The sequence below is a fragment of the Papio anubis genome, chromosome 2, assembly GCF_008728515.1.
Source record: "Papio anubis isolate 15944 chromosome 2, Panubis1.0, whole genome shotgun sequence".
Classification (NCBI taxonomy): Eukaryota; Metazoa; Chordata; class Mammalia; order Primates; family Cercopithecidae; genus Papio; species Papio anubis.
Window position 1 is genome coordinate 95,839,043 of NC_044977.1, and position 27,262 is coordinate 95,866,304.

The window sequence follows — 27,262 nt, forward strand, 5'->3', positions numbered from 1 at the left end:
CTGGTAACCACAACATCGGACCCAAACACTGTGCTATGAGTCTGACCTTTCTACATCTCTTACATTGCACAGGCCTAACTAGATTGAGAAACATTTCAACTCGATTTTTATTCATGTTTAATTAATTAAACACTTTTCATTTCAAATACTTTAAACCGGAAAATTTAGTAAAAATTTAACGTAGTATCTGAATCAATCTTTTTATCAATAAAACAGAAATACAATGAGTATTTTCTTGTTATATCTATTAGCTTACATAGTTTATGCTCTGTGATCTTTGAGAAAAAAAAGTTTAGTAAATACCTTTCTATAACATAAAAGAATATGTGTATAAGACATTAGCACAGCAGGCCTGGAGGCTAAAATGAAGACTCTAGTCACAAGGCACTACAAATACTCTTTAAAACAGTCCCTTCCTACATGGAACGTATATACAACAATCATTTCTTACTTTTGTCACTTTTCTCTATGCCACTTATTTCAGAGAAAGCTTTTTCTAGTTTTGCAATGGTCTGGGCATCCATTTCTTGGGCTCTTTTCACAGGCTCTAATAATCTCAGTCTTCTATTCTCCTCCCTGAGGGAATGATTTTCCATAGCATACTTTGCAACTCTGGGGTGGTGCTCTATCTGTGACATAGAAGAATTACATGCATTATATATTTACAAACATTTCTTTAGTGAATTAGTTCCTCTAAAAAGCCATTAGAAAACTAGGTATGCACATGCACTACTGGTGGTACCCTTCTGCAACTACCGTGGAAAGCAACTTGGCATGTGTGATCAGTTTGAAAATATGCATGTCCTGTAACTCTGCTATTCTCAGTTGGAGTCTAGACCCTTGCAATGTTCACTCACCTAAGGAGGTAAGCACAAGGGTGTACACTGTGGCACGCTTTTCATGCAAAGGAGACTAGTTAAATCAACACACTGAAAAGAACAAGGACCAAAGTAATCTTGTCAACCCAGATTAAGTGAAAAAGGCAAAGTGCAGAAAAGTGTAAAGGAGAAACAAAAGTAAAAATATCCACCCATATTAGTTTGAATATTCATTAAAAACTCCAGAGAGATAAACAAGAAGCTGATAAGAGATTTTGGTTTTTCCCACAATGTACCTGTTTGACCTATCCATTCTCCCTAAGGAAAAGGAAAAACAACAAAAACTTTAAAAGGCACAACTCTAAAGAGCCTACTAACTCCGACAACCACAATGCCCACTGGGTGAAATTCTGCATGGCCTGCTAGAGTTGCATACTATGTAGCAACATCACCACAACTTCTTCCTTTTCCCCTTCTCTTCCCTTTATTTTAAAAAGGCAGGTAAAGGAATTATGCAATCACACTGTCAGAAGAATTCACTTCAAACAATTTCCATTGTATTAAAGAACATGTACTTGGTGACAAATTTAGATTTGCTTTGAACTTCTTTTGTTTTTAGAAATATTACAGACGCCCTATACTCACTTGTTCTCGCAGAGTTTGAATCTCATCCCTTAATTCTGAGAGCAAACGATTCTGCTCCTCAGGCAGAAAACTTCCCCGAGATTCCTTGTGGAGCTTTTCCAAGCGTGTTATTTGATCCTCTCGGAATTTCACAATCATTTTATTAGATTGAATAAATTTTTCCTTTTTGAGGGTGAGGTCTTCTAATTGGGTAACTTTTTCTATCAGAGACTTAAAGAAATTCATAATTTGGTTAAACATGAAAAATAATTCGACATCCTTAAATTTTCGTAAGTCCAGCAACAAATACTAACTTCAAATTTAATCTTAAAGGCAAAATTTGATTTTTCATAGCCTTCTATTACTTTATTGACTTGGTATTACTTATTTCACTCAGTAACGCAATAAAAACCACACAGCAAAAAACTAAGTATCCTGAATCTCCTTTATTACTAATTCCATTTCCTACCTTCTTTTCCTGTTCAGATTTCTTAAAGAATAACATTGCTTCCTGGAAATACTCCATATAGTTAGTCTTCTTTTTGTCTGTAATTGATCCAATAAGAAAGGGAAGATGAAAAAAAAATATTTAACACATTTCAAACCCAAGAGAACAGATAGCCTTTAATTGATTGCTCTCAACTAATCTAAAAGAATGAGACTGTGGCCAGGCACAGTGGCTCATGCCAGTAATCCCAGCGCTTTGGGAAGCCGAGGCAGATGAATCACTTGAGGTCAGGAGTTCGAGACCAGCCTGGCCAACATGGTGAGACTCCCATCTCTACTAAAAATACAAAAAATTAGCCGGGCATGGTGGTGTGCATCTGTAATCCCAGCTACTCAGGAGGCTGAGGCAGGAGAATCGCTTGAACCCAGGTGGTGGAGGTTGCAGTGAGCCGAGATCGTACCACTGCACTCCAGCCTGGGCAAGAGAGAGAGCCTCCATCTCAAAAAAAAAAAAAAAAACTAAGACTGTCATCACCAGATCATGGATTTCAAATTAACCATTCCACATATTAGTTGTTCTTCAAAGAATCAGTTTCTCTTTATTTAGTTAATATGCACAATAGATTACATATGGTGTAACAGAAGTAGTAGTAGATTTTTTTTAAAAAATTAGAGCAGTCCTAGGGTGCTGTGCACCTCTTAAGATCTATTAATAATTCACCCTCTTGGCTTTATGGATTTCCAGTTAATTAATTCTCTACTAGCTATTCTTTGAAGAAAAATAAGTCTCTCTTATCCTATAGTAAACATATATAGGTTACATATGCTACGTAGAAGTAGATCTAAATGAAATTAATCTCTTTAGCACTTATTATGGGTTATTCAAAATTATTTTAATTCCCCCTTTTACCATATCTCACAGAACTCACTGCCTATAGTATCGGTATCTGATTACAAACAAAGCACTATGTTCCTATATAGGAGAAATAAGCAGAAAGAGATACTTGTAGAAAAATGTGGGTTGCCTTATTGTGTTGTGTCTATCATCAAGGGCTCTTAAACTATTATTTGTACACTGTCTTCCCCAAGATAAAGGACAGCGTGCTTATCCTACCTCTGGTTAGGAAGCTTTCTGGTGGTGTCTGTCCTGAAACAAGCTCAGCCAGTTGTTCTTTGAGCCTCTTCACTTCAGCTTGGAGCTGGCTCACATTTCCTTGGGTGTCTTCATTTACTACTGCCTGTTCAGGAATTTTTAAAAAAGCATTAAAATAATGCTTTTTGAGTAGTATAGTCCTGTGTTTACATTTGTTTGATATGATTTGTAGTGATGAACATCAAACAAAACTTCACGACCACCTCATAGTCAAAAGGCCACAGGAATCAGTGTGCTTGAGTGGGAAGGAAGCTTCCTTTTCTTGTGCCTTCAGACCTGGAGCCAGAGAGAGAGAGCCCCAGCCAGGCTCTCTTCCCCCCAGCTGACTAGCCCTGAGCTGTCAGGTTGGATCACCTTTGGGAACCGGGTGCGTTCACCTAATACTTCTTTCCCTGAGAACAACAGCCTTCCCCCACCCTCCCAATGGAGAAGAGTCAACACCTCATTGAGTATCATTTCCCCTCTTTCCTAGCTCCCTATGGGGAAGGAGCCTAGCCTCTAAGTGCGTGATGACTTGCAGGGCTGGCTTGAGCTCTGCAGAAGCAACCTTCTCCAGAGGAATCCAACCTTTATTTTTTAACAGCCCTTTTGGAAGGAGGGGTTGGTTTGACACTTCCATTTTTTAATTTTTTTTTATTTTTTACCACACTAAATGATTATCTTCATTTTCTTAAAGAAATGTCTTATTTAGGACAACTCCTAAAAGGCTAAAAGACTCACAAACAAAATGTGCCACTGTGGGTCAGGATGTCAAGAGTTGGGGAGGTCACACATGTATGGTGACAGGGAATATATGAGATCTCTTTGTACTTTCTGTTCAATTTTGCGGTAAACCTAAAACTGCCATAAAAATAAAGTTGGCGGGGCATGGTGGCTCACGCCTGTAATCCCAGCACTTTGGGAGGCCTAGCTGGGTGGATCACGAGGTCAGGAAATTGAGACCATCGTGGCTAACACGGTGAAACGCTGTCTGTACTAAAACTACAAAAAAATTAGCTGGGCGTGGTGGCACCTGCCTGTAGTCCCAGCTACTTGGGAGGCTGAGGCAGGAGAATCACTTGAACCCAGGAGGCGGAGGTTGCAGTGAGTCAAGATTGTGCCACTGCACTCCAGCCTGGTGACAGAGCGAGACTCTATCTCAAAAAAAAAAAAAAAGTGTATTAATTTAAAAAATAAATATTTAAAAAGGTCCACTAAAGAGCGACAATGAGTGCCAACAGCTGAGTACCAACTAGGTCAGAGGACTCAGCTGTGAAATACTCAATACTCCAGGAAGGAAAAAACACCCTGTGACAGCCCCAAGGTCTTCCGTATTCTTGCCGTAAGCCCAATTTGCTCACTGGGAAAAATTTAAATAGCACATCCTTAAACAAGTCCCAGATATTCTAGCACTGTCCACTGATAGGCTGCAGAGGGCTTACCATTGAGAATGACTAGTAGAAGGCTCTTGGTTTTGTTCTTTTGCGTGTTAAGCAGCCATTTCCAGTTGCTTCTGATTCTTATGGCCAGCTTCATTACAAGGTACTACTGTACTTCTGACATCACTGTCCCATCAGTGACATCATAATTCTAATTATTGCTGCAGTTCTATAATCTCTAAAGACTTCTAGTAAATCTTAAGAGACTTAGGGTCAGGAAGCTCTAATGATTTTTCCTCCTCATCTTACTAGTACTCTATAGTCCAAGGAAATAAAACAAATGACTAGATCTATAGTCTTCTGATTTACCCAGGGAAAGGGGCAACATGGAACCCCTGATTTACAGCCAATCGGTCTGAAAGCACAGATAGGACAAGCTAGGGCTTGCAACTGGCATCAGAAGTTGGGGGCAGTCTTGTAAGACTGAGCCCTGAACCTGTGAGATCTCACCCTATCTCCAGATATATAGTGTTAGAATGGAACTGAATCAGAGGACACCCAGCTGATATCTGCTGCAGAACTGATTGATTGGCTGTTGGCAGAAGGAAATACTCACAAACTTAATTTGCTTTCCCTTAAGAAAAAATTTGTCAGCAGGGTACAGTGGTTCACACCTGTAATCCCCACACTTTGAAACGATGAGGCAGGAGGACTGCTTGAACCCAGGAGTTTGAGACCAGCTTGGGCAAGAAAGTGAGACCCTGCCTGTACAAAAAAATAAAAAAATTAAGGCTGAGGCAGGCAGATCATGAGGTTAGGAGATGGAGACCATCCTGGCTAACACAGTGAAACCCTGTCTCTACTAAAAAATACGAAAAATGAGCCGGGCGTGGCAGCAGGCGCCTGTAGTCCCAGCTACTCAGGAGGCTGAGGCAGGAGAATGGCATGAACCCAGGAGGCGGAGCTTGCAGTGAGCCGAGATCGCGCCACTGCACTCCACCCTGGGCAACAGAGCAAGACTCTGTCTCAAAATAAATAAATAAATAAAAATTTTAAAAAATTTAAAAATTAGCCTGGCATGGTGCTGCATGCCTGTGGTTCCAGCTACACAGGAGGCTGAGGCAGGAGGATCTCTTGAGCCCAGGAAGTTGAAGGTAGAGTGAGCTGTGTTTGCACCACTGCACTCCAGCCTGGGTGACACAGCAAGACTGTGTCTCAAAAAAAGAGAGAAAAAACTAGTCAAGCAATAACTACCATAAGATCTAACCTAGATCTCTAATTACATGTGTGATATAGAAGGGTAGGAAAGATAAAATAGAAATTTTGCATATAGTGAGATAAACTTTTACAGAGAAATAAAAGTTAATGTTAATATTAGGGCAATCACAAAAATGGCATACTGCAAGCTTTAGTATTTTTCTCATTTATTTAATGAAGTATATGCCAGTATTTTACCTTGTTTTTAATCAGCTTGGCTCTTTGAGCAAAGTTAAGTGTTGATAGGGTTTCCCCAAAACACCTGGATCCAGGATGAACATTTGCAATTATGGCTGTTTTGGCATTACCTCCAAGGGAATCCTATTTAACAGATAGGAATGGACACATTTTCGGTGAGAAATCACAAGATCTTTTTAAGCAAAGAAAATGTATACTCTTGCCACCAAGGCTGAGAGATGGTCCCACTATCAACTTTGGCATAACCAAAAGGAGCCCAGGAACCCAAGGATCTACTTTACCCGTAGTAAGAAGGTAAGTTTGGAGTCTCTGTAGCAAACATGTCTCTGTTTTCCATTACTCACGTCGACAAGTGCAGTAATCACTTGGCCCAGGCAGCTCAATGATCGATTTATGTTACCTGCTTCCTAAGGTGTTGACGGAAAAGAACAAAAATTTAGGTACATTGGTTTCTCTTTGGTATTTTGAATGAAAATATATCTAGCAGAGGATAATTTTGGATGAAAAGGCAAGTCAGGGACAACGTTAATAAAGAACAACTATTCAACAAACAAAAAAGAAGTGCTGAACTATCCCCCTAACCTTTACCTATTTGATGTACAGTGTAATTTTAGTATTAGAAGCAAACACAGGCTGGGTACTGTGGCTCATGCTTCTCAACCCAGCATTTTGGGAGGCCAAGGCGGGCAGGTTGCTTGAGCTCAGGAGTTGGATACCAGCCCGGGCAACATGGCGAACCCCCATCTCTACAAAGAAATATAAAAAACTGCTGGGCATGGTGGCACACGCCTGTAGTCCCAGTTACTTGGGAGGCTGAGGTGGGAGGATCACTTGAGCTTGGGAGGTGGAGGTTGCAGTGAGCTGAGATTGTGCCATTGCACTCCAACCTGGGTAACAGAGTGAGACCCTGTCTCAAAAACAACAACAAAAAAAGACAAACACAAAAATCATGCAACGAAAAAAAAAATTAATGTCACTTCATGATTGTAATAGTTTGAAACCAAGCTATAGGTAGAGATAAAGACCAGAAAAAAATAGGGAAAAAAACGGTAGAGTAGTGCATTAACAGGTACTTTTTTCAATCCTTTTATGCTAAAATATTTAAGGGTATAATGCCTAATAACTCACCCATACAGCCCCCAAAGCCACTGATGAACTTATCTGAGGAGAATATTCAGTTTAATTCTGTAAAGGATAATAAAAACTACTTTAAAACAGAAGCTTGGTGGGGGGAAAAAATGAGCTAAATAGGTTACATTAGATTTTTACTGTAGGTAGCATATTTTGAAAACTGGGTCTGCAGTGGAAGAAGTATACAAAAAAGAGAAAAAGTCAAAATTATAACGCAAGATATACTGAATTCAGAGTCACTGCTGCTATCATTCAGTAAATCAGAAAGGTGGTTAGTGGCATGGTTGAGAGTACTGTAGCAGCTCGGTTTGAATCTCAGCCCTACTTTTATTAGCTGTGTGACTTCAGTTTCTTTAACTGTAAAACAGAAATAATAGCACCTGCTTCCCAGAGTTGTTGGAAAGGTCAAATGAATTAATATATATAAAGCATTTTAGAACAGACTTGGTATACGTCCTATTATAAGCATATGCTTTTTTTTTTTTTTTTGACACAGAGTCTCACTCCGTCACCCAGGTTGGAGTAGAGTGGCACAATCACAGCTCACTGCAATCTCGACCTCCTGGGTTCAAGGGATCCTCCCACCTCATCCTCCCAAGTGCTGGGATTACAGGCATGAGCCACCATGCTCAGCCCATACGCAATATTTATTAAGCCTCATATCTCAATAGAAATATGAGCTTTAGGCTGGGCGCAGTGGCTAATGCCTGTAATCCCAACACTTTGGGAGGCCAAGGAGGGTGTCATCACCTGAGGTCAGGAGTTCAAGACCAGCCTGGCCAACATGGCGAAACCTCATCTCTATTAAAAATACAAAAATTTAGCCAGGTGTGGTGGTGGGCGCCTGTAATCTCAGCTACTTGGGAGGCTGAGGCAGGAGAACTGCTTGAACCTGAGAGGCAGAGGTTGCAGTGAGTCGAGATCGTGCCACTGCACTCCAGCTGGGTGACAGAGTGAGACTGTCTCAAAACAAAGAAATATGAGCTTCAGATTGCCTGAAACTGCCTCAAATGTAGGTCAGGCGACTCAAATCCTCATTTTTAATGAAAAAAGTAGATCTCTTCCCTCATCCTTTCCAAGTCCTCTCCCCTCGCCCATGTATATTGTAAACTATAGAATCTATAAATATTTTATTGACAATTCATATTACTCTATATATATATACTGACAATACATATTACATAGAACCTCTGGTCCCACTGTTAATACCTTAGTCTAGGACTAGGTACTTAACCTTTCACACCTGAAATATCAAACAGCATAAGTGGTCATCTTTTTCTGTGGGCTCTCCCTTCTAAAATCTCAACAGCAGTGGGTCAGATGACTAAGTTTCTCTAAAACAGGCTTTCTTCATGAATCATTTAGTTGCTCAGAAATGTTAAGTGTTTCCCAATGTTCGCAGAGTTGAGTACAAACTTGGCCTGGCACTCCTGGTCCTTGATAATCTGGGCCTGCTTGCCTCTCTAACAAACCCATCCATTGAGCCATGCTGAAATGCCAAATGCTACACTCATTCTGCATCCACAATAACCCTTGAGATGCCCCCCTGCCAGGCATGCATTTCCTGTTTCTCTCTCCCTACCCAAATCCTTGACAAGTCAAGAACTACTTCTTTTCCACACGTTCCGCAAGCAGTCCACATTGCACCCTTCTTCCTCTGACCCCTGTTGTCTCTCGTACCCTTATCCCCTCTGGTATGAATTAAAACATTTTTGCTACTGACAGACTTGCCCTATCCCATCTATGTTCACTGTTCCACAACAGAAATCTCTGTTTCTTTTCAATACGAACAATTTCTTATTTCTTTGCCACCCTCAAAACACTTAGCTTGGTATGGTCATATATCAGTTAACAAAAGGGATACATTTTTTTTTTTTTTTTTTTTTTTGAGACAGAGTCTCTCTCTGTCACCCAGGCTGGCATGAAGTGGCGCAATCTCAGCTCACTGCAACCTCTACTTCCCAGGTTCAAGTGATTCCCCTGCCTCAGTCTCCCAAGTAGCTGGGACTACAGGCGTGCATCACCACGCCCAGCTAACTTTTGTATTTTTTTAGTAGAGACGGGATTTCACCATGTTGGCCAGGATGGTCTCGATCTCCTGACCTCATGATCTACCTGCCTCAGCTTCCCAAAGTGCTGGGATTACAGGTGTGAGCCACCGCACCCAGCTAACACGGGTACATTTTAAGAAATGTGCTGTTAGGAAATTTGATTATTTTGTGGGTGTCATAGAATATACTTATGCAAACTGCGATGGGATAGCCTACAACATACCTAAGCCATGTGGTATAGCTATTATACTCTTAAGGGACCCCCATCATAAATGCAGTTCCTCATTGACTGAGACAGTGTCATGCATCACGACTATATTGACTGCTAGTAAGAACTCACACACAAGTTGAAGACCATAATTTCATTCTTACCTTCAATCTCATCCCTTCTGCATGGGTATCTTTTTGCCTTTCAGATCCTGCTAAATCCACCAGGTTGAGTAGGGAGGTCCGTATATTCACAATCTCATTACTTTTCTCCATTGACTCTATTGTAATTGTAAAGACAGCATGAGACCTAGACGATTCTCTGTTCATTGATGTTGATGCCACACGTCTGTTCCTCCATCCTCCAGACAACACCTATGCAAAAGGAAAACATATTAAAAGAAATGAGAGGACCAGTTACAGTGGCTCATGCTTGTAATCCTAGCAGTTTGGGAGGCCAAGTCTGGAGGATCACTTGTAGACCAGCCTGACCAACATAGTGAAACCTCACCTCTACAAAAAAAAATAATAATAATTTGCTATGTATAGTGGCAGGAACCTGCAGTCCTAGCTACTCAGGAGGTGGGAGGATCTCTTGAGCCTAGGAATTCAAGGCTGCAGTGAGCCATGATTGTGCCACTGCACTCCAGCCTGAGCAACAGGGCAAGATCCTATCTAAAAAAAAAAAAGAAAAAAAGGGGGAAAAAAAAGGAACAAGGTAAGTACACTTAAAACGTAAAATAAGCACTTAAGAATCATTCATTTTATTATGAAAAATACTAACATACAGCTAATTACTTTCATAGGGAAAAAGAAATATATTTACACAAAGCATATTTTCTCTTTAGAAGAGGGGTTAAGAATATCTATTGCCTTCCATTGTTATCTAGCTTTTTAAGATAAATTATATTATTCCAAGTTCCAAATGGTACACAACATCCACCAAAATCAGTAGGAAATTTGTAAAGGGTGATGAGAAAGATTACTGGTCCATTAAGGAATAAACTGAAGCTATTTTCCTTTCCTTTGTGTTCCCTTTCCACGTTACAGAAAGAGAACAAACAGGAAATCAGAGTGCATAGGATCTAGAACTGGTTTTACCACCCTTTATTTGTGTTAACCTAATGTAAGTCACAAAACCTCTCTGAACCCCTTTCTTTACCTACAAAATGAGAATGTTGGACAGGAAAAACCTGTAAATTATCTTTAAGCCCAAAGTTTTGTCAGCTCTTTTGGTCTACAAGGTATTTTTTCCCTTCTATTCCCTATGGCAAGCAGGATACATGAAAGTTCAGAATGAAGGCTCTGGAATCAGATGCATCACAGTTCAAACTGTGGCTCCACTATTTACTAGGTGAGGTCTGGGGCCAGCTGAACCTTTTGAAGGCTCAGCCTTCATATTTGTAAAATGGGAATGTGGGTACCTACCCCACAGAACAGAACATACAAGTTTTAGGCGCATATGAATCACCTATGGATGTTGTTAAAATTCAGATTCAGATTCAGTGTGAGGTGGGGCCTGAGATTCTGCATTTCTAACAAGCTCTCAGGTGATGTTGATGTTCTGAGGACCACAGTTTCGGTAGGAGAGTCACAGTATATATAGGGTAAAATGGGGAAATTAGTATCTTTATCTCAAAGAGCATGTTGAAAATTAAGTAAAATAATGTGTACCAAAAAAGGTAGCACAGTGCTTGGCACCTTCACTCAATAAATTGTAGCTGTTGGCAGGGCGCGGTGGCTCACGCCTGTAATCCCAGCACTTTGGGAGGCCCAGGTGGGCGGATCATGACGTCAGGAGATCAAGACCTGTCTGGCTAACATAGTGAAACCCCGTCTCTGCTAAAAATACAAAAAATTAGCCAGGCGTAGTGGCACGCACCTGTAACCCTAGCTACTCGGGAAGCTGAGGCAGGAGAATCACTTGAACCCAGGAGGCGGAGGTTGCAGTGAGCCGAGATCGGGCCATTCCCCTCCAGCCTGGGCAACAGAGAGAGACTCTGTCTCATTTAAAAAAAAAAAAAAAAAAAATCCTAGCTATAATAACCCTATTAATCATCAACAGTATAAAACTGAAATTATTTGTATCATTTTTCTTTTTTTTAAGATGGAGTCTCACTCTATTACCCAGGCTGGAGTATAGTGACGTGTTCATGTCTCACTGAAATCTCTGCCTCCAAGGCTCAAATGATCCTCCCACCTCAGCCTCTGGAGTAGCTGGGAGTACAGGCATGCATCATCATGCCTGACTAATTTTTTTGTATTTTTAGTAGAGTCGGGGTTTCACCACGTTGGCCAGGCTGGTCTTGAACTCCTGACTTCAAGTGATCCGCCACCTTGGCCTCCCAAAGAGGCTGCGATTACAGGAGTGAGCCACTGTGCCCAACTATTTGTATCTTGTATATTCCTTGGATAGTACTTTATGCTTTCTTTCTATAACATTAAATACTGTATATTACATATTAAATACATCTGATACATTCATACAGCTATAAAAAGAGAGAAAGAGAGAGATCCTCCAACCTGAGACAAATTCCAAAATACTATTATTTTAAAAAAGCACCTGGGCACCATGGCTCACGCCTGTAATCCCAGCACTTTGGGAGGCCGAGGCGGGTGTATTACCTGAGGTCAGGAGTTCAGGACCAGCCTGACCAATATGGTGAAACCCCATCTCTACGAAAAAATACAAAATTTAGCTGGGCGTGGTGGCAGACACCTGTAATCCCAGCTACTCGGGAGGCTGAGGCAGGAGAATCTCTTGAACCCAGGAGGCAGAGGTTGCAGTGAGTCGAGATCGCGCCATTGCACTCCAGCCTAGGCAACATAGTGAGACTTGGTCTCTAAAATAAAAAAGGCAAGGTATAAAAATAGCACAGTATGCTGTCACTTGTGCAACATAAGGAGAAAAAGCAAATATAAGCATGTTTGCTTGAATACTTCTACAAAAATCAAAATAAAAAATCAAAAACAAAAATACTTGGTGAATGTTCATAGACTGGGAGACTCAATGTTGTTAAGATGCCAATTCTACCAAAAATAATTGATAGATTCAACACAATCCCACTCAAAATCCCAGCAGCCTATTTTGTAGAAATTGATAAACTGGTTCTATGTAAATGAAAATGCAAAGGACAATGAATAACCAAAATAATTGTTAAAAAGAACAATGTTGGAAGACTTACCCTCCCTGATCTAAAGATACTACTTAGCAACAAGTTATGTAATAATCAAGACAGTTTAGTATTGATGAAAAGAAACAGATCAACAGAACAGAATACAGTTAGATATAAACCCATATGTGTACAGTCAATTCATCAAAGGTGCAAAGGCAATGTAATGGGAAAAAGAAAGTTTTTTTCAACAAATCATGCTGCATACTGGATCAAAAACAAAAAGGCAAGAAAAGAGAAGGAACCATTAGATGAAACAGGCAAAACACACTAAAAAAGATAGCAGAAACCAGTCTAACAATATCAACAATCATACAGTAATGTAAATAAATTAGGTAAGATACTGTCACGAGCGATTAAAAAAAAGAGCAAAGTATAGCTTTGTGGTTTACAATAAACACTTAAAATATTAAGAAACAGAAGGGGCCGGGCGCAGTGACTCACGCCTGTAATCCGCCTGTAACCCCAGCATTTTGGGAGGCCGAGGTGGGCAGATCATGAGGTAAGAGATCGAGACCATCCTGGCCAACATAGTGAAACCCTGTCCCTACTAAAAATACAAAAATTAACGGGGCACACTGGCACGCGCCTGTAGTACCAGTTACTCGGGAGGCTGAGGCAGGAAAATAGCTTGAACCTGGGAGGCGGAGGTTGCAGTGAGCCAAGATCACGCCATTGCACTCTAGCCTGGTGACAGAGCGAGACTCAAAAAAAAAAAAAAAAGAAAGAAACAGAAAGCCTGATGGAGAAACATATACCAGGCAAATGGTAATCAAAAGAATGTTGAGTGGTATGTGAACATCAAACAAAACATATTTGTAAAGCAAAATGTGTTGATAGGAAAGTGTAGGGTCAATAAAGAATTATAGATGAAAATAAAAGGAAGATATATACTAATTCTACACTTCTATATACACCGAACAAAAGAGTCCACAGCAGGTCCTCCATTTCATTTCATTCAATGTTATTTTGTTGTGAAGTTAAGGAAAAAAAATGATTTCCAGCCAGGGCAACTGTCTGTGTAAAGTTTACGGTTCTCCTCTTGTCTGCATGGGTTTTCTCTAGGTACTCTCATTTCCTCCCACATTCCAAAGATGTGCATGGTAAGGGAACTGGCACATCCAAATGATCCCAGTCTGACTGACTGGATGTATGTGCCTGCAATAGAATGGTGTCCTGTCTTGGTTGGTTTCTGCCACATGTAAACCTGAACAGGAATAAGCATGGTAGAAAATGAATTAATACAAATATTGCCAAATAAAAATTCATAAAGTGGCCAGGTGTGGTGGCTCATGCCTGTAAACCGAGCACTTTGGGAGGCTGAGGAGGGCAGATCACCTGAGGTCAGGAGTTCAAGGCCAGTCTGGCCAACATGACGAAACCCCACCTCTAATAAAAATACAAAAAATTGGCCGGGCGCGGTGGCTTACGCCTGTAATCCCAGCACTTTGGGAGGCCGAGACGGGCGGATCACGAGGTCAGGAGATCGAGACCATCCTGGCTAACACGGTGAAACCCCGTCTCTACTAAAAATACAAAAAACTAGCCGGGCGAGGTGGTGGGCGCCTGTAGTCCCAGCTACTCGGGAGGCTAAGGCTGGAGAATGGCGTGAACCCGGGAGGCGGAGCTTGCAGTGAGCTGAGATCCGGCCACTGCACTCCAGCCTGGGCGACAGAGCGAGACTCCGTCTCAAAAAAAAAAAAAAAAAAAAAATACAAAAAATTAGCCAGATGTGGTGGCACATGCCTGTAGTCCTAGCTACTCAGGAGGCTGAGGCACAAGAATCATTTGAACCCAGGAGGCACAGGTTGGAGTGAGCCGAGATCGCACCACTACACTCTAGCCTTGGAGACAGAGTGAGACTCTGTCTCAAAAAAAAAAAAAAAAATTTCATAAAGTATATGATACTCATACAAATACAGGACAATAAACAATGCAGTACGAAAGTACTCAGTGAGCCCACCATATTTGTTATCGCTTGTTTCTGAACTGTATGTCGGTAGGAAGTGCTCCTGACAATTTCTACTTTGTAAACATTTATTCCCGATTTAACCCAACACCATGACTGCCATCACTCACTTATCCACCAAACCTGGGTAAACAATTATCTTAGTTGTTTTTATCATCTTTTTAAAATGAATGTATAGTTCACATTTATTTTAATGTTTAATATTAGAAGTGTGTTGGGTCCTTATTGGGAAGTTTGGTGATGCTTTTATGACTAGAAATATGCAGTAGGGCCGGGCGCGGTGGCTCAAGCCTGTAATCCCAGCACTTTGGGAGGCCGAGACGGGCGGATCACGAGGTCAGGAGATCGAGACCATCCTGGCTAACACGGTGAAACCCCGTCTCTACTAAAAATACAAGAAAATTAGCCGGGCGAGGTGGCGGGCGCCTGTAGTCCCAGCTACTCAGGAGGCTGAGGCAGGAGAATGGCGTGAACCCGGGGGGGCGGAGCTTGCAGTGAGCCGAGATTGCGCCACTGCACTCCAGCCTGGGCGACAGAGCAAGACTCCGTCTCAAAAAAAAAAAAAAAAAAAAGAAATATGCAGTAGGAACTTAACTCTTCTTTGTATCAATTAGTCTGTAGTAAAATTGGTTTTATTATACATTGTTTCACTTAAAGTCAGTTTCCAAAAACCTCTTAGGATGTTAAGTGAGGACTTGTTGTGTTTCCATATGTGTATGTATATATATATATATACACATACAGAGAAAAATCGCAATGAAACTGAAAAACCAACACCTTAGTGGGAAATCAGTGCATCTCTCTGAAGTATCAATAGATTACAGGGACAAGAAAACTAGCAAAAATACAAAACCTTGTACCAAGGATACATATTCTTGTTAAGCACACATGGCACACTTGAAAAAAATTGTTATAAATCCACAAATTACGTCTCAAAAAAATCTCAAAGACTAGATGTCACATAAGACCACATTCTCTGATCCCAATGCAACTGAGAATCAACATGAGAAATAAGTTAGAAATCCCACACACTTTGGAATTTAAAATCACATTTCTAAGTAATTAATGAGTCAAAAAAATTATAGAAAAATATTTGGATCTACACGATAATTAAAATATTAAAACTTGTGTGAAGTTAAAGAAGTATAAAGAAGTAAAAATTTATAGCATTAAATACTTATATCACTAAAGAAATGCCAACACGAGTAAACATCCAGCTTAAGAAGCTGGAAAAAGAACAGCAAGATAAACCCAGGAGAAACTAAGAACAAAGAAAATATTAAAGAGCAAGTCCATATAAACAATAACAACCATGTAAAAAGCAAACAAAATGGCAGTTACGGTAAAGATTGTAAAAATGTGAATACTAGGAACAACTTTATGCCAACATACTTGAAAACTAAGAGGAAACTGAAATTTTTCTAAGAATACATAACTTACTAACACTGACCCAAGAAGAAATAAAATGGCTGCATGGCTCTATTAAAATAATTTTTTTTTTGTAGTTGAAAATCTTCTCACAAGACCCAGATAATTTTGCAGCTGAGTTCCACTATATATTCTAAGAATAAGTCATCCCAGGCATAAATACTTTCAGAAAACAAGTAATGTTGATAAATAAAACAAAACAAAGAGAATAGGGCCGGGTGCAGTGTCTCACGCTTATAGTGGGAGGCTGAGGCAGGTGAAATGCTTGAGCCCAGGAGTTCAAGACTGGCCTGGACAACATGGCTAAACTTCATCTCTACAAAAAAATTCAAAACTCAGCCAAACATAATGCTGTGCACTTGTAGTCTCAGCTACTAGGGAGGCTGAGGTGGGAGGATCTGTTAGGCCCAGGAAGTCAAGGCTGCAGTGCGCCATGATTGTTTGTGTCACTTGTACTCCAGCCTGGATGACAGAGTGGGACCCTGTCTCAAAAAAAACAAAAACAAAAACAAAAACGGAATAGGACAAAGGAAATTACAGATTGATCTCAATTTTTTAAATTGATGAAAAATACTAAACAAAATATTAGCAAATCTTAATCTAGTACTTTATCAAGTTAACATGTTAAGAAAAAACACAAGATTATCTCAACAACAGTGGAAAAAGCATGAAACAAAACTTTAACACACATTCTTGATTTTTTAAGATAGTTAGCAAGGTGACTGATTATAAAAGCATCTTATAAAAATCAACTGCATTTTGGCTGGGCGTGGTGGCTCTTGCCTGTAATCCCAGCACTTTGGGAGGCTAAGGCAGGTGGATCACGAGGTCAGGAAATCGAGACTATCCTGGCTAAAACGGTGAAACCCCGTCTCTACTAAAAAAAAAAAAATTAGCCAGACGTAGTGGCAGGCGCCTGTAGAACCAGCTACTCGGGAGGCTGAGGCAGGAGAATGGCGTGAACCCGGGAGGCAGAGCTTTCAGTGAGCCGAGATCACGCTACTGCACGCCAGCCTGGGCAACAGAGCAAGACTCCATCTCAAAAAAAAAAAAAAAAAAAGAAAAATTCAACTGCATTTCTATACACACCAAACAGTAAATGTAATTTTAAAAAGAGACTATGTGCTGGGCGCAGTAGCTCATGCCTGTAATCCTAGCACTTTGGGAGGCCAAGGCAGGTGGATTGCCTAAGCTCAGGAGTTCAAGATCAGCCTGGGCAACATGGTGAAACTCTGTCTCTCCTAAAACACAAAAAATTAGCCAGGCATGGTAGTGTGCACCTGTAGTCTCAGCTACTTGGGAGGCTAAGGCATGAGAATTGCTTGAACCTAGGAGACAGAGGTTGCAGTGAGCTGAGATCACGCCACTGCACTCCAGCCTGGGCAACACAGCAAGATTCTGTCTCCAAAAAAGATAAAAAAATAAAAAATAAATAAAAATGAAAATAAAAAAAGATTATTAGAGCAACTAAAAACATAAGGTATACTGGAATAAAGTTAACAAAAAGTATGTATGACTTTTATGATGAAAATTATTAAAATTATATTACAAGACATTAAAGATCTAAATAAAAGAGGAGACATACCATGTTAATGTATGGACTGAATATTGTAAAACATTGTAAAAAAATGTTATCCCTCTAAACTGGTCTATAACTGCAATGTAATTCCAATAAAAAACTCAACACAATTTCTTGAGTATATATGCATACACACATTTGGTCACAAGTAGAACCTGTCTCTTGCTTGGGGGAGTCTCAATTTAAACAGCTGGAATCAAGAGGCTTGTTGAAGATAAAAGAATAAATTATGAAATATCATACAGCAGTGAAAATAAATGAAATGCAACATAGATTTCATAAACCACGTTGAGTTTTTAAAGTCATAGAGAGCTAAATATGTGTTTTTTCAAACTCAAAAAGAGGCAAAACCACATATATATTGATTTAAAAGTGGAAGAAAATGATAATGACATTCAACTCAGTGCTTAATTTTGGAGAGGAGCCAGGGATATGGGATAGGGAGGACAGGTATCCTATTTACCTATTCATAGTATATTTAAAAAACCAAATATCACCAGTAAATAGGATAGTACTGGTGATACTAGGGTCTTTAAATTATCTAAAAGCCTCCTGAATGTTCACTTTAACATTATGCTTGGTAACTTACATGTGTGTGGCAATATTTTATATGTGTCAAATGCTACATAATAAAAAAACTTTCAAATCATTGGACCAGATCAGATTTCATAAAAACTTATCTAGAATATTTTGTAAATTCCTGTCAAGAGGTTTGCTTGTCCTGAGCTGAATGCTCAAGACAAGTTAGCTTTTGACACCTAACAAGCAAGCAACATAGAAAAGAACAGCCAGCTGGTTTAAAGGCCAGAGTTCCCAGAAGCCCCTCAAACAGGCATCTCCCAGGAGGAACCACTAAAGACATATGGACAAGTAAGAAACTGATTATACACTGTATCATCTTATTTCTGTTTAAGTTGCCCTTTCCAGGTTGCCATTTTGAAAGACTCTTGGAATAGAATAAAATACTGCCATATTATTTTATATTTACTTCTCATGAACATTCTGTATTATGCCTTTATGACATATTTTTGGCACCTCAATTCTTGCTTTTTTGAGATTGGAGTGCTTTCACAGCAGGTTTGTTGCCTAAGCACCAAATAAGTACTCATTGCAGGGTACCTGATAGGCTTCAGCAGCTGAGGTTACCACCTGCTCCACTGCACCAACAACAAAGACTCCCTTCTTGATATGCTCCCTTAAGTACAGTCCAGCTGATGCAGAGTCCAGCAGGTCATATATCTGCTCGTTGTAGATTTCAATAAAGGAACACTTACAAAGGAAACTCTTCCCAGCTCCAGCCTGTAAAAAAGAAGCCTCGTTTAGATACATTATTTTCATGTGTTCATACCTAGTTTTCATAAGCATTAATTTTGCACTTGCTTCACAAGACATAAATCTCCTATGCTATTATCCTTTAATACAATATAAGATACCTAAAAGTAAAAAAATCTAGATAACTAGTTTTTTGTTTTGTTTTGTTTTGTTTTGTTTTGAAATGGAGTCTCACTCTGTCACCCAGGCTGGAGTGCAGTGGTGTGATCTGGGCTCACTGCAAGCTCCGCCTCCCGGGTTTGTGCCATTCTCCTGCCTCAGCCCCGAGTAGCTGGGATTACAGGTGCCTCCCACCACGCCCGGCTAATTTTTTGTATTTGTAGTAGAGATGGGGTTTCACTGTGTTAGCCAGGATGGTCTCGATCTCCTGACCTTGTGATTCACCTCAGCCTCCCAAAGTGCTGGGATTACCGGCGTGAGCCACCGCGCCCGGCCGATAACTAGTTTTAACACATGGTTATATTTTAGAGCTGCATCAAAGTGTGGTCCCAGGCACCCTAGAGGCCTCCACAGGTGCCTGGGAGCTCATACAGGGAGAGGAGAATTGAGCAGTCCAGTTGGGAAATTCCATTTTTGTCTGTCTTATATATTTGATGTCCTCATAAAGTTTTATTTGAAACAAGTGTTATGTTCTTCAAACGACTGAAAATAATTTATTTTAAAAGACTTTATAGGATTTTTAACCATAGAAATGCATGGTACTAAATTATTTCACTGCCACACAATTTGTGTGTCTAACTTCAGTGTTACAGATAGGTGATTTCTGCAAAGGAGTAAATGGTAAACCAATGTTATATATAAGTTTCTTTGGTACATAAGTAATGGAACATAAAACACAAATGGTTCTAAGCCCCGACTTCCCCAAGCTAAATCAGCACAATTGTGAGAAGGCCCAACCTGGGAGCCAATGTAGGAGGAAAGACCATATCCCCACAGTGATGGAGCCATACCACATGTGGAGCACAAAGACCATGGGAAGGCAGTAGCAGATGCTACAAAGATGGTGAGGATGAGTCCATCACTGCTGGATGCCATGAGGATTTAGGGACACCTGCAGTCACCTGTGAGCCTAGGTACAGGTAGATGATTAGGCTTAGAGTATTAATGTATCTGTTTTCCTCAGCTGAGATTTTCTTTACAGTTTCTCTCTTGCAAAATATTTTTTTTGAGAGCCCCAGAAGCATTATTTTCCTTTCTTGTAAACTAGCAATTTGGGATAAAGGATAATGCATGTTTTATAAACTAAAAACTCAATTGAGATAAAACAACTCAGAATCCTTAATATTATCCTCAGAACTGAAAGGTTTTCTTATACCACACTAGTCTATCCACATTGTAGAGTAGTACCATTCATGCTCTACCATGTATCATGAGCTAATTATCAGTAGCTACCTATTCAAAATTAGACATTTCATAGAACCACTTTATTTTTACATTAAGTTTTACCTTTTCTTTTTCACGATCAATTAAGGAAAACAAATATTCAAAACTTCGTGGGATTACTCCTCTCAGGTTATGAGAAAAATTATCAGATTCAGATGGTCCTAAAAAAGTTAAAAAAATAAACACTGGATTTTTATTCTATTCCAAGAGTCTTTCAAAATGGCAATTTACATAGAAATAAGATGATTATACTATATAATGATTTTCCTACTTGTGCTCCAAGCAAGTTAAATTTAGGTCTGTGAGAGGAATTGAAATTTTTCCAACTGCCAGGTACCAAAATCTGCAGGAATATCAAACAACTGTACTTTATTGCAGCACATTTGGTCTCATAGACTGACCTGTGCTCCAGGCCTTGGCCCCATACCTTGTGACCATAGGCTAATTACTAAATCCCTCTTAAGCTGCAGAGTTCTCAGTTATAAAATGGGGATAATAATGGTAATAAATACCACATAGGGTTATTGGAAAGAATTAACTGAGAGTGTAAAGGCAAAGCACTGAGAGCCATGTTAGTGCTTTAAACACATTAAGTACTAAAAATCACAATTAGCTAGTTGATTTTTTTAAAATTAGGCAATAAAAGCCAAGCTGGTAAGAAAAGTACTGTTAAGAATATCCTATAAGATTTCCATGCAGACAGAAAAATGCAGAGTCTCTATTTTGTTACACTGGGAAAAGGAAGAGGTATCAGTGTGTATGTAAATAGCAGGATTCTAAGGAATTCTAATTCAAGTTATAGCAATATTTCCCAGAAAAAATATATATAGCTAGAAAAGATCTAGATCTATTTAACAATCAAAATATTGGTGAAGTATGCCTTAGAGACTAAAGGAACTAACAAAATGCTGATATGCAGAAGAAAAATAAAGAATAAATTTTAAAATATAATAGTTGTCTTTGGTAGAAGGCCTTGCACCACACCTGGAATATTTTAAATAGTCCTTGTAACCCGTAGCTTAAGAAACACATAACAGAGGTAGAAAAATGCAAGTAAATGAATAAAGAGAATGAATATTAGAACATGCAGATAATTTTACATCATTTTCCTGTTGGAGAATATATTATACAAAGATCAATTTGCTATAGTATGTTTGGCCCCAATTCTCATGTTGAAATTTGATCCCCACTGTTGGAGGTGTGGCTTGCTGGGACATTTTTGGGTCATGGAGTGTGGGGGGGCACAACCACTCATGAAAGGCTTGGTGCCATTCTCATGGGAGTGAGTTCTCTTATTTCCCAAGAGAACTAGTTGTTGGAGACAGCCTGGCACTTCCTCATCTCTCTCTCTCTTTGTCACTCTCCCTCTCTCTCACTTTCCTCTCTCTCACTTTCCTCTCTCACCACGTAATCGCTGCATGCCCATTCCCCTTTGTCTTCTGCCATGAGCTGAAGCAGCATGAGGACCTCACCAGAAGCCGAGCAGATGCTGGTGCCACGCTTCTTCTATGACCTGCAGAACTGTGAGCCAAGTAAACCTCTTTTCTTTATAAATTACCCAGCCTCAGGTATTTCTTTACAGCAACACAAATAGACTAAGACAAAGATTCAACAAATCTTTAATTACCTTCATCATCTCTTGCCTGACCCACTACAGTATCTCCTAATCCTTGCTCTATCCCCTAATAGCCTTTATTCCACTTAGCTGCCTGAGTAATCCTTTTAATTATATATCAGATCATGTACTTCCTGTTTGTTTATTTTAAAAAAGAACTCTTCCAATAATGTCACATCATATTCAAAACAAAATCCAAAATCCTCACCAGGGCCTATATGACCTGGCCCTAGGGTATAGCTCCGACTTCCCATGCTACCAGCCCCTTATCCTGGAAAACTCCACTCTCAATGGGTCTTCTGCTGTTCTTCAAACATTCTTGAGTGTGCACCCACCTCAGGGCCTGTGCAACTGCTGTTCCTCTGCCTGTAAGATTATTCTCTTGGACAGTCTCGTTGTTCACTCTTCTTTCACTTAATAACCTCAAAGGTGACCTCCTGAGAGATCTTTCCTGACCCACCACCTAAAATAGCACCCTCTACTTTTTTGCATCCCTTTACATTGCTTTATTTTAATTCATAGCACTTATTACCTCTGGCATAATTTCTAGAGGTGTATTTGCTTTTAATTGTGTATTCCCCCTGCCTGAAAATCAGAAGGTCCACAAGAGCCAGGACACTGCCTTTTATTCAAGTAAACCAACAGTGTCTTCAAGAGTGCCGGGCATACTGTAAGTACAAGTATTCAATTATTTGTTGTTGTTGTTGTTGTTATAACCTCAGAGAGAGAGGAAGACCTTTCTTACTACAACTCACAATTCAGAAGCCATTAAAGAAGAAAAAGAAGCCGGGTGCAGTGGCTTCTGCCTGTAATCCCAGCACTTTGGGAGGCCGAGGCAGGTAGAGCACTTGAAGCCGGAAGTTGGAGACCAGCCTGGCCAACATGGTGAGACCCCCATCTCTACTAAATATACAAAAATTAGCCGGGTGTGGTGGCGCATGCCTGTAATTCCAGCTACTTGGGAAACTGAGGCTGGAGAATTGCCTTGAACCCAGGAGGTGGAGGTTGCAGTGAGCCAAGATTGCACCACTGCACTCTAGCCTAGGCGACAGGGGGTAGGCTCTGTCTCAAAAAAATAAAAAAAAGAAGAAGAAAAAGAAAAGAAAAAAATTCAGCCATGTAAAATAAAACTTTAGCATAGAAAAAAAAAAACCTCAAGTAAGTCAAAAGACAAATGAAAAACCTAGAGAAAAATCTGGAATCCATATCATAGACAAAAGGCTAACTTCTCTGTTTTATAAGGAATATCCACAAATGAGTAAGAAAAAGTCAAGCTAATTTTTCAAATGGGAGAAAAAAGCTTGAATGGGCATTTCAACAGAGAGGCTATTGATATATCAGATAAACATATGAAAGGTATTCAGTTGTCAACAGAAATAAACACACAATAAGATAATACTATACATACTTAAGAATGCCTAAAATGTTTTAAATTGACAATTTCAAGTACATATAAGGAAGTGGAGCAACTGGAACTTCCATATACTACTGAGATAATCACTTTGGGAAACTGTTGGGCAGAATTACTAAAGCTAAATATACATATATACTATGATCCAGCAATTTTCCTGGATACATATCCAACACAAATTATTTCAAAAGACACAAGAAAAGATGTTCACAGCAACATTATTCATATGGTTGAAAAGTTGAAATAATCCAAATGTCTATCAACAGTAGACTAGAAAATGTGTAGTATATTCATACAATAATATATTATACAGTAATGGAAATAAACTACTACTACTTGCAACAACATGAGAGAATCGCAGAAACTTAACACTAAAAGACCAGAAACAAAAGATACACAATAAAATATTATTTGTAGAGGATCAAAAACAAGCAATATTAATGATGACAGAGATCAGAGTAATAGGCATTCTAGCGGACAGGGTTTGGTAGTTACTGACCAGGAATCTTGATCTGGTTAGTAGTTATACAGGTGTATAAACATATACAAATTCATTAAATCCTACTGAAAAACTGTTTATTCAGTACCACTGTGTGCCAGGCATTGAGCTGGAAACATAGCTGCAAACATGATTAACACATGGACTTTGCTAGCAAAAAACTCACAACTTGGCAGAAGCCTAGGGAAATCTCCTTAATTTCAAGAGATCAACATCATATATAGAAATTATGCCTTTCCCCAAAATGTTGTAGGTTACTGTTATCACAGAAAGGGTAGATTAAGCCAACAAAAGTTAGTCTTTAATTTACTTACCCATCATAGTAAACGTCTTCCCTGAGCCAGTCTGTCCACTGTAAAAAATAATGTTTTACATATTACATAAAATTAAAAGACTACTCCTATTGTAATACTAGTGTATAAGTTTTCTCCACAAAAAGTTAGCTTATTTTCTTTCCATTTTTAAATTCTATTAGATAAAAAGTGAATGATCCTCCTCTTTTCTCTCCAATCTCCCTACAAAGAGCTAACCACTATTAATTGGCAAATGCTTCTGTATTACACAAACATAGCCATCAGAGTTTTCATTTAATCTTTTTTACAAAAATTGGGATGATGCTCTTCATACTGCTTGGCAACCTGTTTTTCCCTTAATTTTACCTCAGATACTTTTCTAGGTCAGCAATAGAGGTCTGCCTCATTATTTTTAATAGCTACACCATATTCCACAGGTTTGGGATCGTGGAGCATCTTGCAGCACCATAATTTATTTAACCAGAATCAAATGAACTTTTGTTTCCAATTTTTGCTATGCTAACTAATACAGCATTTCCTTTCCTAAATTCTTTGTCTTTAAAAGACACTAAAATCTCTTCATTTAAATATAAAGCAATAAAAAAATTCTTATGCTATAGGTTTTTCTGCAGTGTCATATCTCCTGTTATTCCACTTAACAGAAACAAGAGTAACAAAAAACTAAAAGTAAAAAAGTTGAAGCCAGGCAGTTCCAGCTACTGAGGAGGCTGAAGTAGGAAGATGGCTTGAGCCTAGGAGTTCCAGGCTGTGGTGCACTAGAATCACAGCTGTGGATAGCCACTGCACTCCAGGACTGGGCAACATAACAAGACCCCACCTTAAAAAAAAAAAAAAAAAAAAGTTGTATTTTAAAGATGTCAATCAGGATATCAAAAGACTTTAGCTTAGATTCACAGCAAAAATAGAAAATTCTGAATTTACTTTTTCATTAAATGCCCCCCAAAACTAGAAAACAGTATGCTATAGTTTTTTACCCCCTTCCTCTGGAAGAAAAGAGGAAAAAAGTTCTTTAGTAACTCAGAATGAGAAATGGACATTATTGAGTCCCCTACAAATAGGGTAATCCTACAGATTATTGTCCAAACAGGCACTTGAGAGTGAAGAGGACACTATTAATAATACTTGACAATTGGTATTGTCCTCAGTAAACCAGACAGTATACCCAACCCGCCATGTATTACCTAGCTCTGTCTGCTGAGAAGGCCTAGAAGCAACAAACCAAACACACCTAGCGCCCAGATCTTGGTTACTAAATACCATGCTCCAATTAAAGGAATTAGGGTTCATTGGTGAAATGGCTCATTCTAGGCATAGGTCAGGGAAAACACAAGATGAGCCCAGAGCATCTTGTAGCATCACAAAGTACGAAGGTCCTCAAAAAACAAAAGGGTGAGCTATAGCAAAGGGACACAAAAACCAACCTCGAGGAGGGCCCATTGGGCAAAGCTGGAACAACAGAAACAACAAGGTATATAATTTTTAGTATTGGATTATAACCTAAAGAATAAAATAAATGTACATCCATAACATATAAATAATTGAATAAATAAATGTGGAAAACATACAAATCTTTCTTTTTTGTTTTGTTTTGTTTTTTTTGAGACAGAGTCACACCCTGTTACCCAGGCTGGAGTGCAGTGGTGCAATCTCCGCTCGCTGCAACCTCCGCCTCCTGGGTTCAAGTGATTCCTGCCTCAGCCTCCCGAAAAGCTGGGACTACAGGTGAGCACTACCACACCCAGCTATTTTTTTTTTTTTTTGTATTTTCAGTAGAGATCGGGGTCTCACCATGTTGGCCTGGCTGGTCTTGAACTCCTGAACTTCGGTAACCCGCCCACCTCAGCCTCCCAAAGTGCTAGGATTACAGGCATGAGCCACCACGCCTGGCTGGACAAACCTTTCTTACAAAAAAATGTTATATATATAGTTAGACAGATACTCTGCTCTACACTACCCCTCTACCTTCGAGTGTAATCCCTGCTACCTTGATAGCCAGGCAGGGCCAATCTAATCATATGAGTCCCCAAAATCAGAAAACCTATTTTAGCTGCTGTCAGAGGGAGGTGTGACAAAGGAAGAAGAGTCAAAGAGTTACATGTTGTTGGTTTTGAAGATAAAGGGGGTTGTAAGCTAAGTAATGTGGGTGGCCTCTAGAAGCTAAAAAAGGCAAAGAAACAAATTTTCCAGAAAGGAACAGAGCTGCCAAAACAATTGCATCCCTGCTGACGCCTTGATTTTAGCCCGTGAGAGACCCGAGTTGAACTTTTCACTTACAGAACTGTAAGATAATACATTTGTGTTGTTTTAAGCCACTAAGTCTGTGGTAATTTGTTACAACAGCAACAGGAAAATAATACAAGCATGTACTATGTATAAGGACACAGACAACAACTTACTATGCAAAGATGGTACCGTTATAACCGCTCATGCAAGACTCCACAATGCTTTTAGCCACAGTTGAGAATACAGACTCCTACAAACGTAACCAAACATGTTTAACATTTCATAAAAATGAAAACATTTTTCCTAAATTACATTCTACAATGTAACAGCAAAAATTGCTTAGTAATAACATGGTAACATCCACTACAAAAAAAAGGCTAAACTATCTAAGATGATAAAACTTTAAACATAATTACATCTATTAATCTCCTATACAACTATAGATTTAAAGCACACAACTCAACTGTATACAGAATTTTGTATAGCATATTGCATGTAGATATTGTACTGGTACTAGCATAAAAAAATGGCTGTATATCTTCTTCAGTGATTTTTCTCGTAAGTTTGCATTGAACAGTCAATACCTCCATTTTATTTTCATTTTTACCTATAAGTAGATGCAGTCTTATTAAGAATGTAAGAACTCCCAAATCTACAGTTTATTTTTATTTATTTATTTATGAGATGGAGTCTTGCTCTGTCACCTTTAGGGCAATGGCGCAATCTCAGCTCACTGAAACTTCCACCTCCCAGGTTCAAGCAATTCCCCTGCCTCAGCCTCCTGAGTAGCTGGGACTACAGGTGCGCGCAACCACGCCTGGCTAATTTTTGTATTTTTAGTAGAAACGGGGTTTCACCATGTTGATCAGGCTAGTCTCAAACTCCTGACCTCATGATCCACCTTGTGAGGTGGACCTCACCTCCACCTCCCAAAGTGCTGGGACTACAGGCATGAGCCACTGCACAAGGCCCTCATTTTATGTATCTCTTGGCCAGCTATGCTCCACATAAAAGAAGATCCAAAGACCTAAACGTCGGCCCAAAAACATCTCCATGTATAAGGGAATACTGAAGATCTGTGATGGGCTGCGT

The 27,262-nt window shown here is 39.5% G+C and overlaps 1 protein-coding gene across 1 annotated transcript in view; it reads right to left on the minus strand.

Annotated features, from left to right (window-relative positions):
- Window positions 1–27,262, minus strand: part of KIF15 (kinesin family member 15) — a 99,692-nt gene that overhangs the window by 49,614 nt on the left and 22,816 nt on the right. The window contains exons 4-14 of the mRNA XM_031663413.1: window positions 26,344–26,420; window positions 23,948–23,985; window positions 20,172–20,269; window positions 18,513–18,692; window positions 9,410–9,619; window positions 6,137–6,262; window positions 5,856–5,978; window positions 3,004–3,127; window positions 1,912–1,988; window positions 1,464–1,673; window positions 452–629 (exon numbers count right to left, since the gene is read on the minus strand). Of these exons, the coding sequence (XP_031519273.1) occupies window positions 452–629; window positions 1,464–1,673; window positions 1,912–1,988; window positions 3,004–3,127; window positions 5,856–5,978; window positions 6,137–6,262; window positions 9,410–9,619; window positions 18,513–18,692; window positions 20,172–20,269; window positions 23,948–23,985; window positions 26,344–26,420 (1,441 nt within the window). The remainder of the gene's footprint in view (window positions 1–451; window positions 630–1,463; window positions 1,674–1,911; window positions 1,989–3,003; window positions 3,128–5,855; window positions 5,979–6,136; window positions 6,263–9,409; window positions 9,620–18,512; window positions 18,693–20,171; window positions 20,270–23,947; window positions 23,986–26,343; window positions 26,421–27,262) is intronic.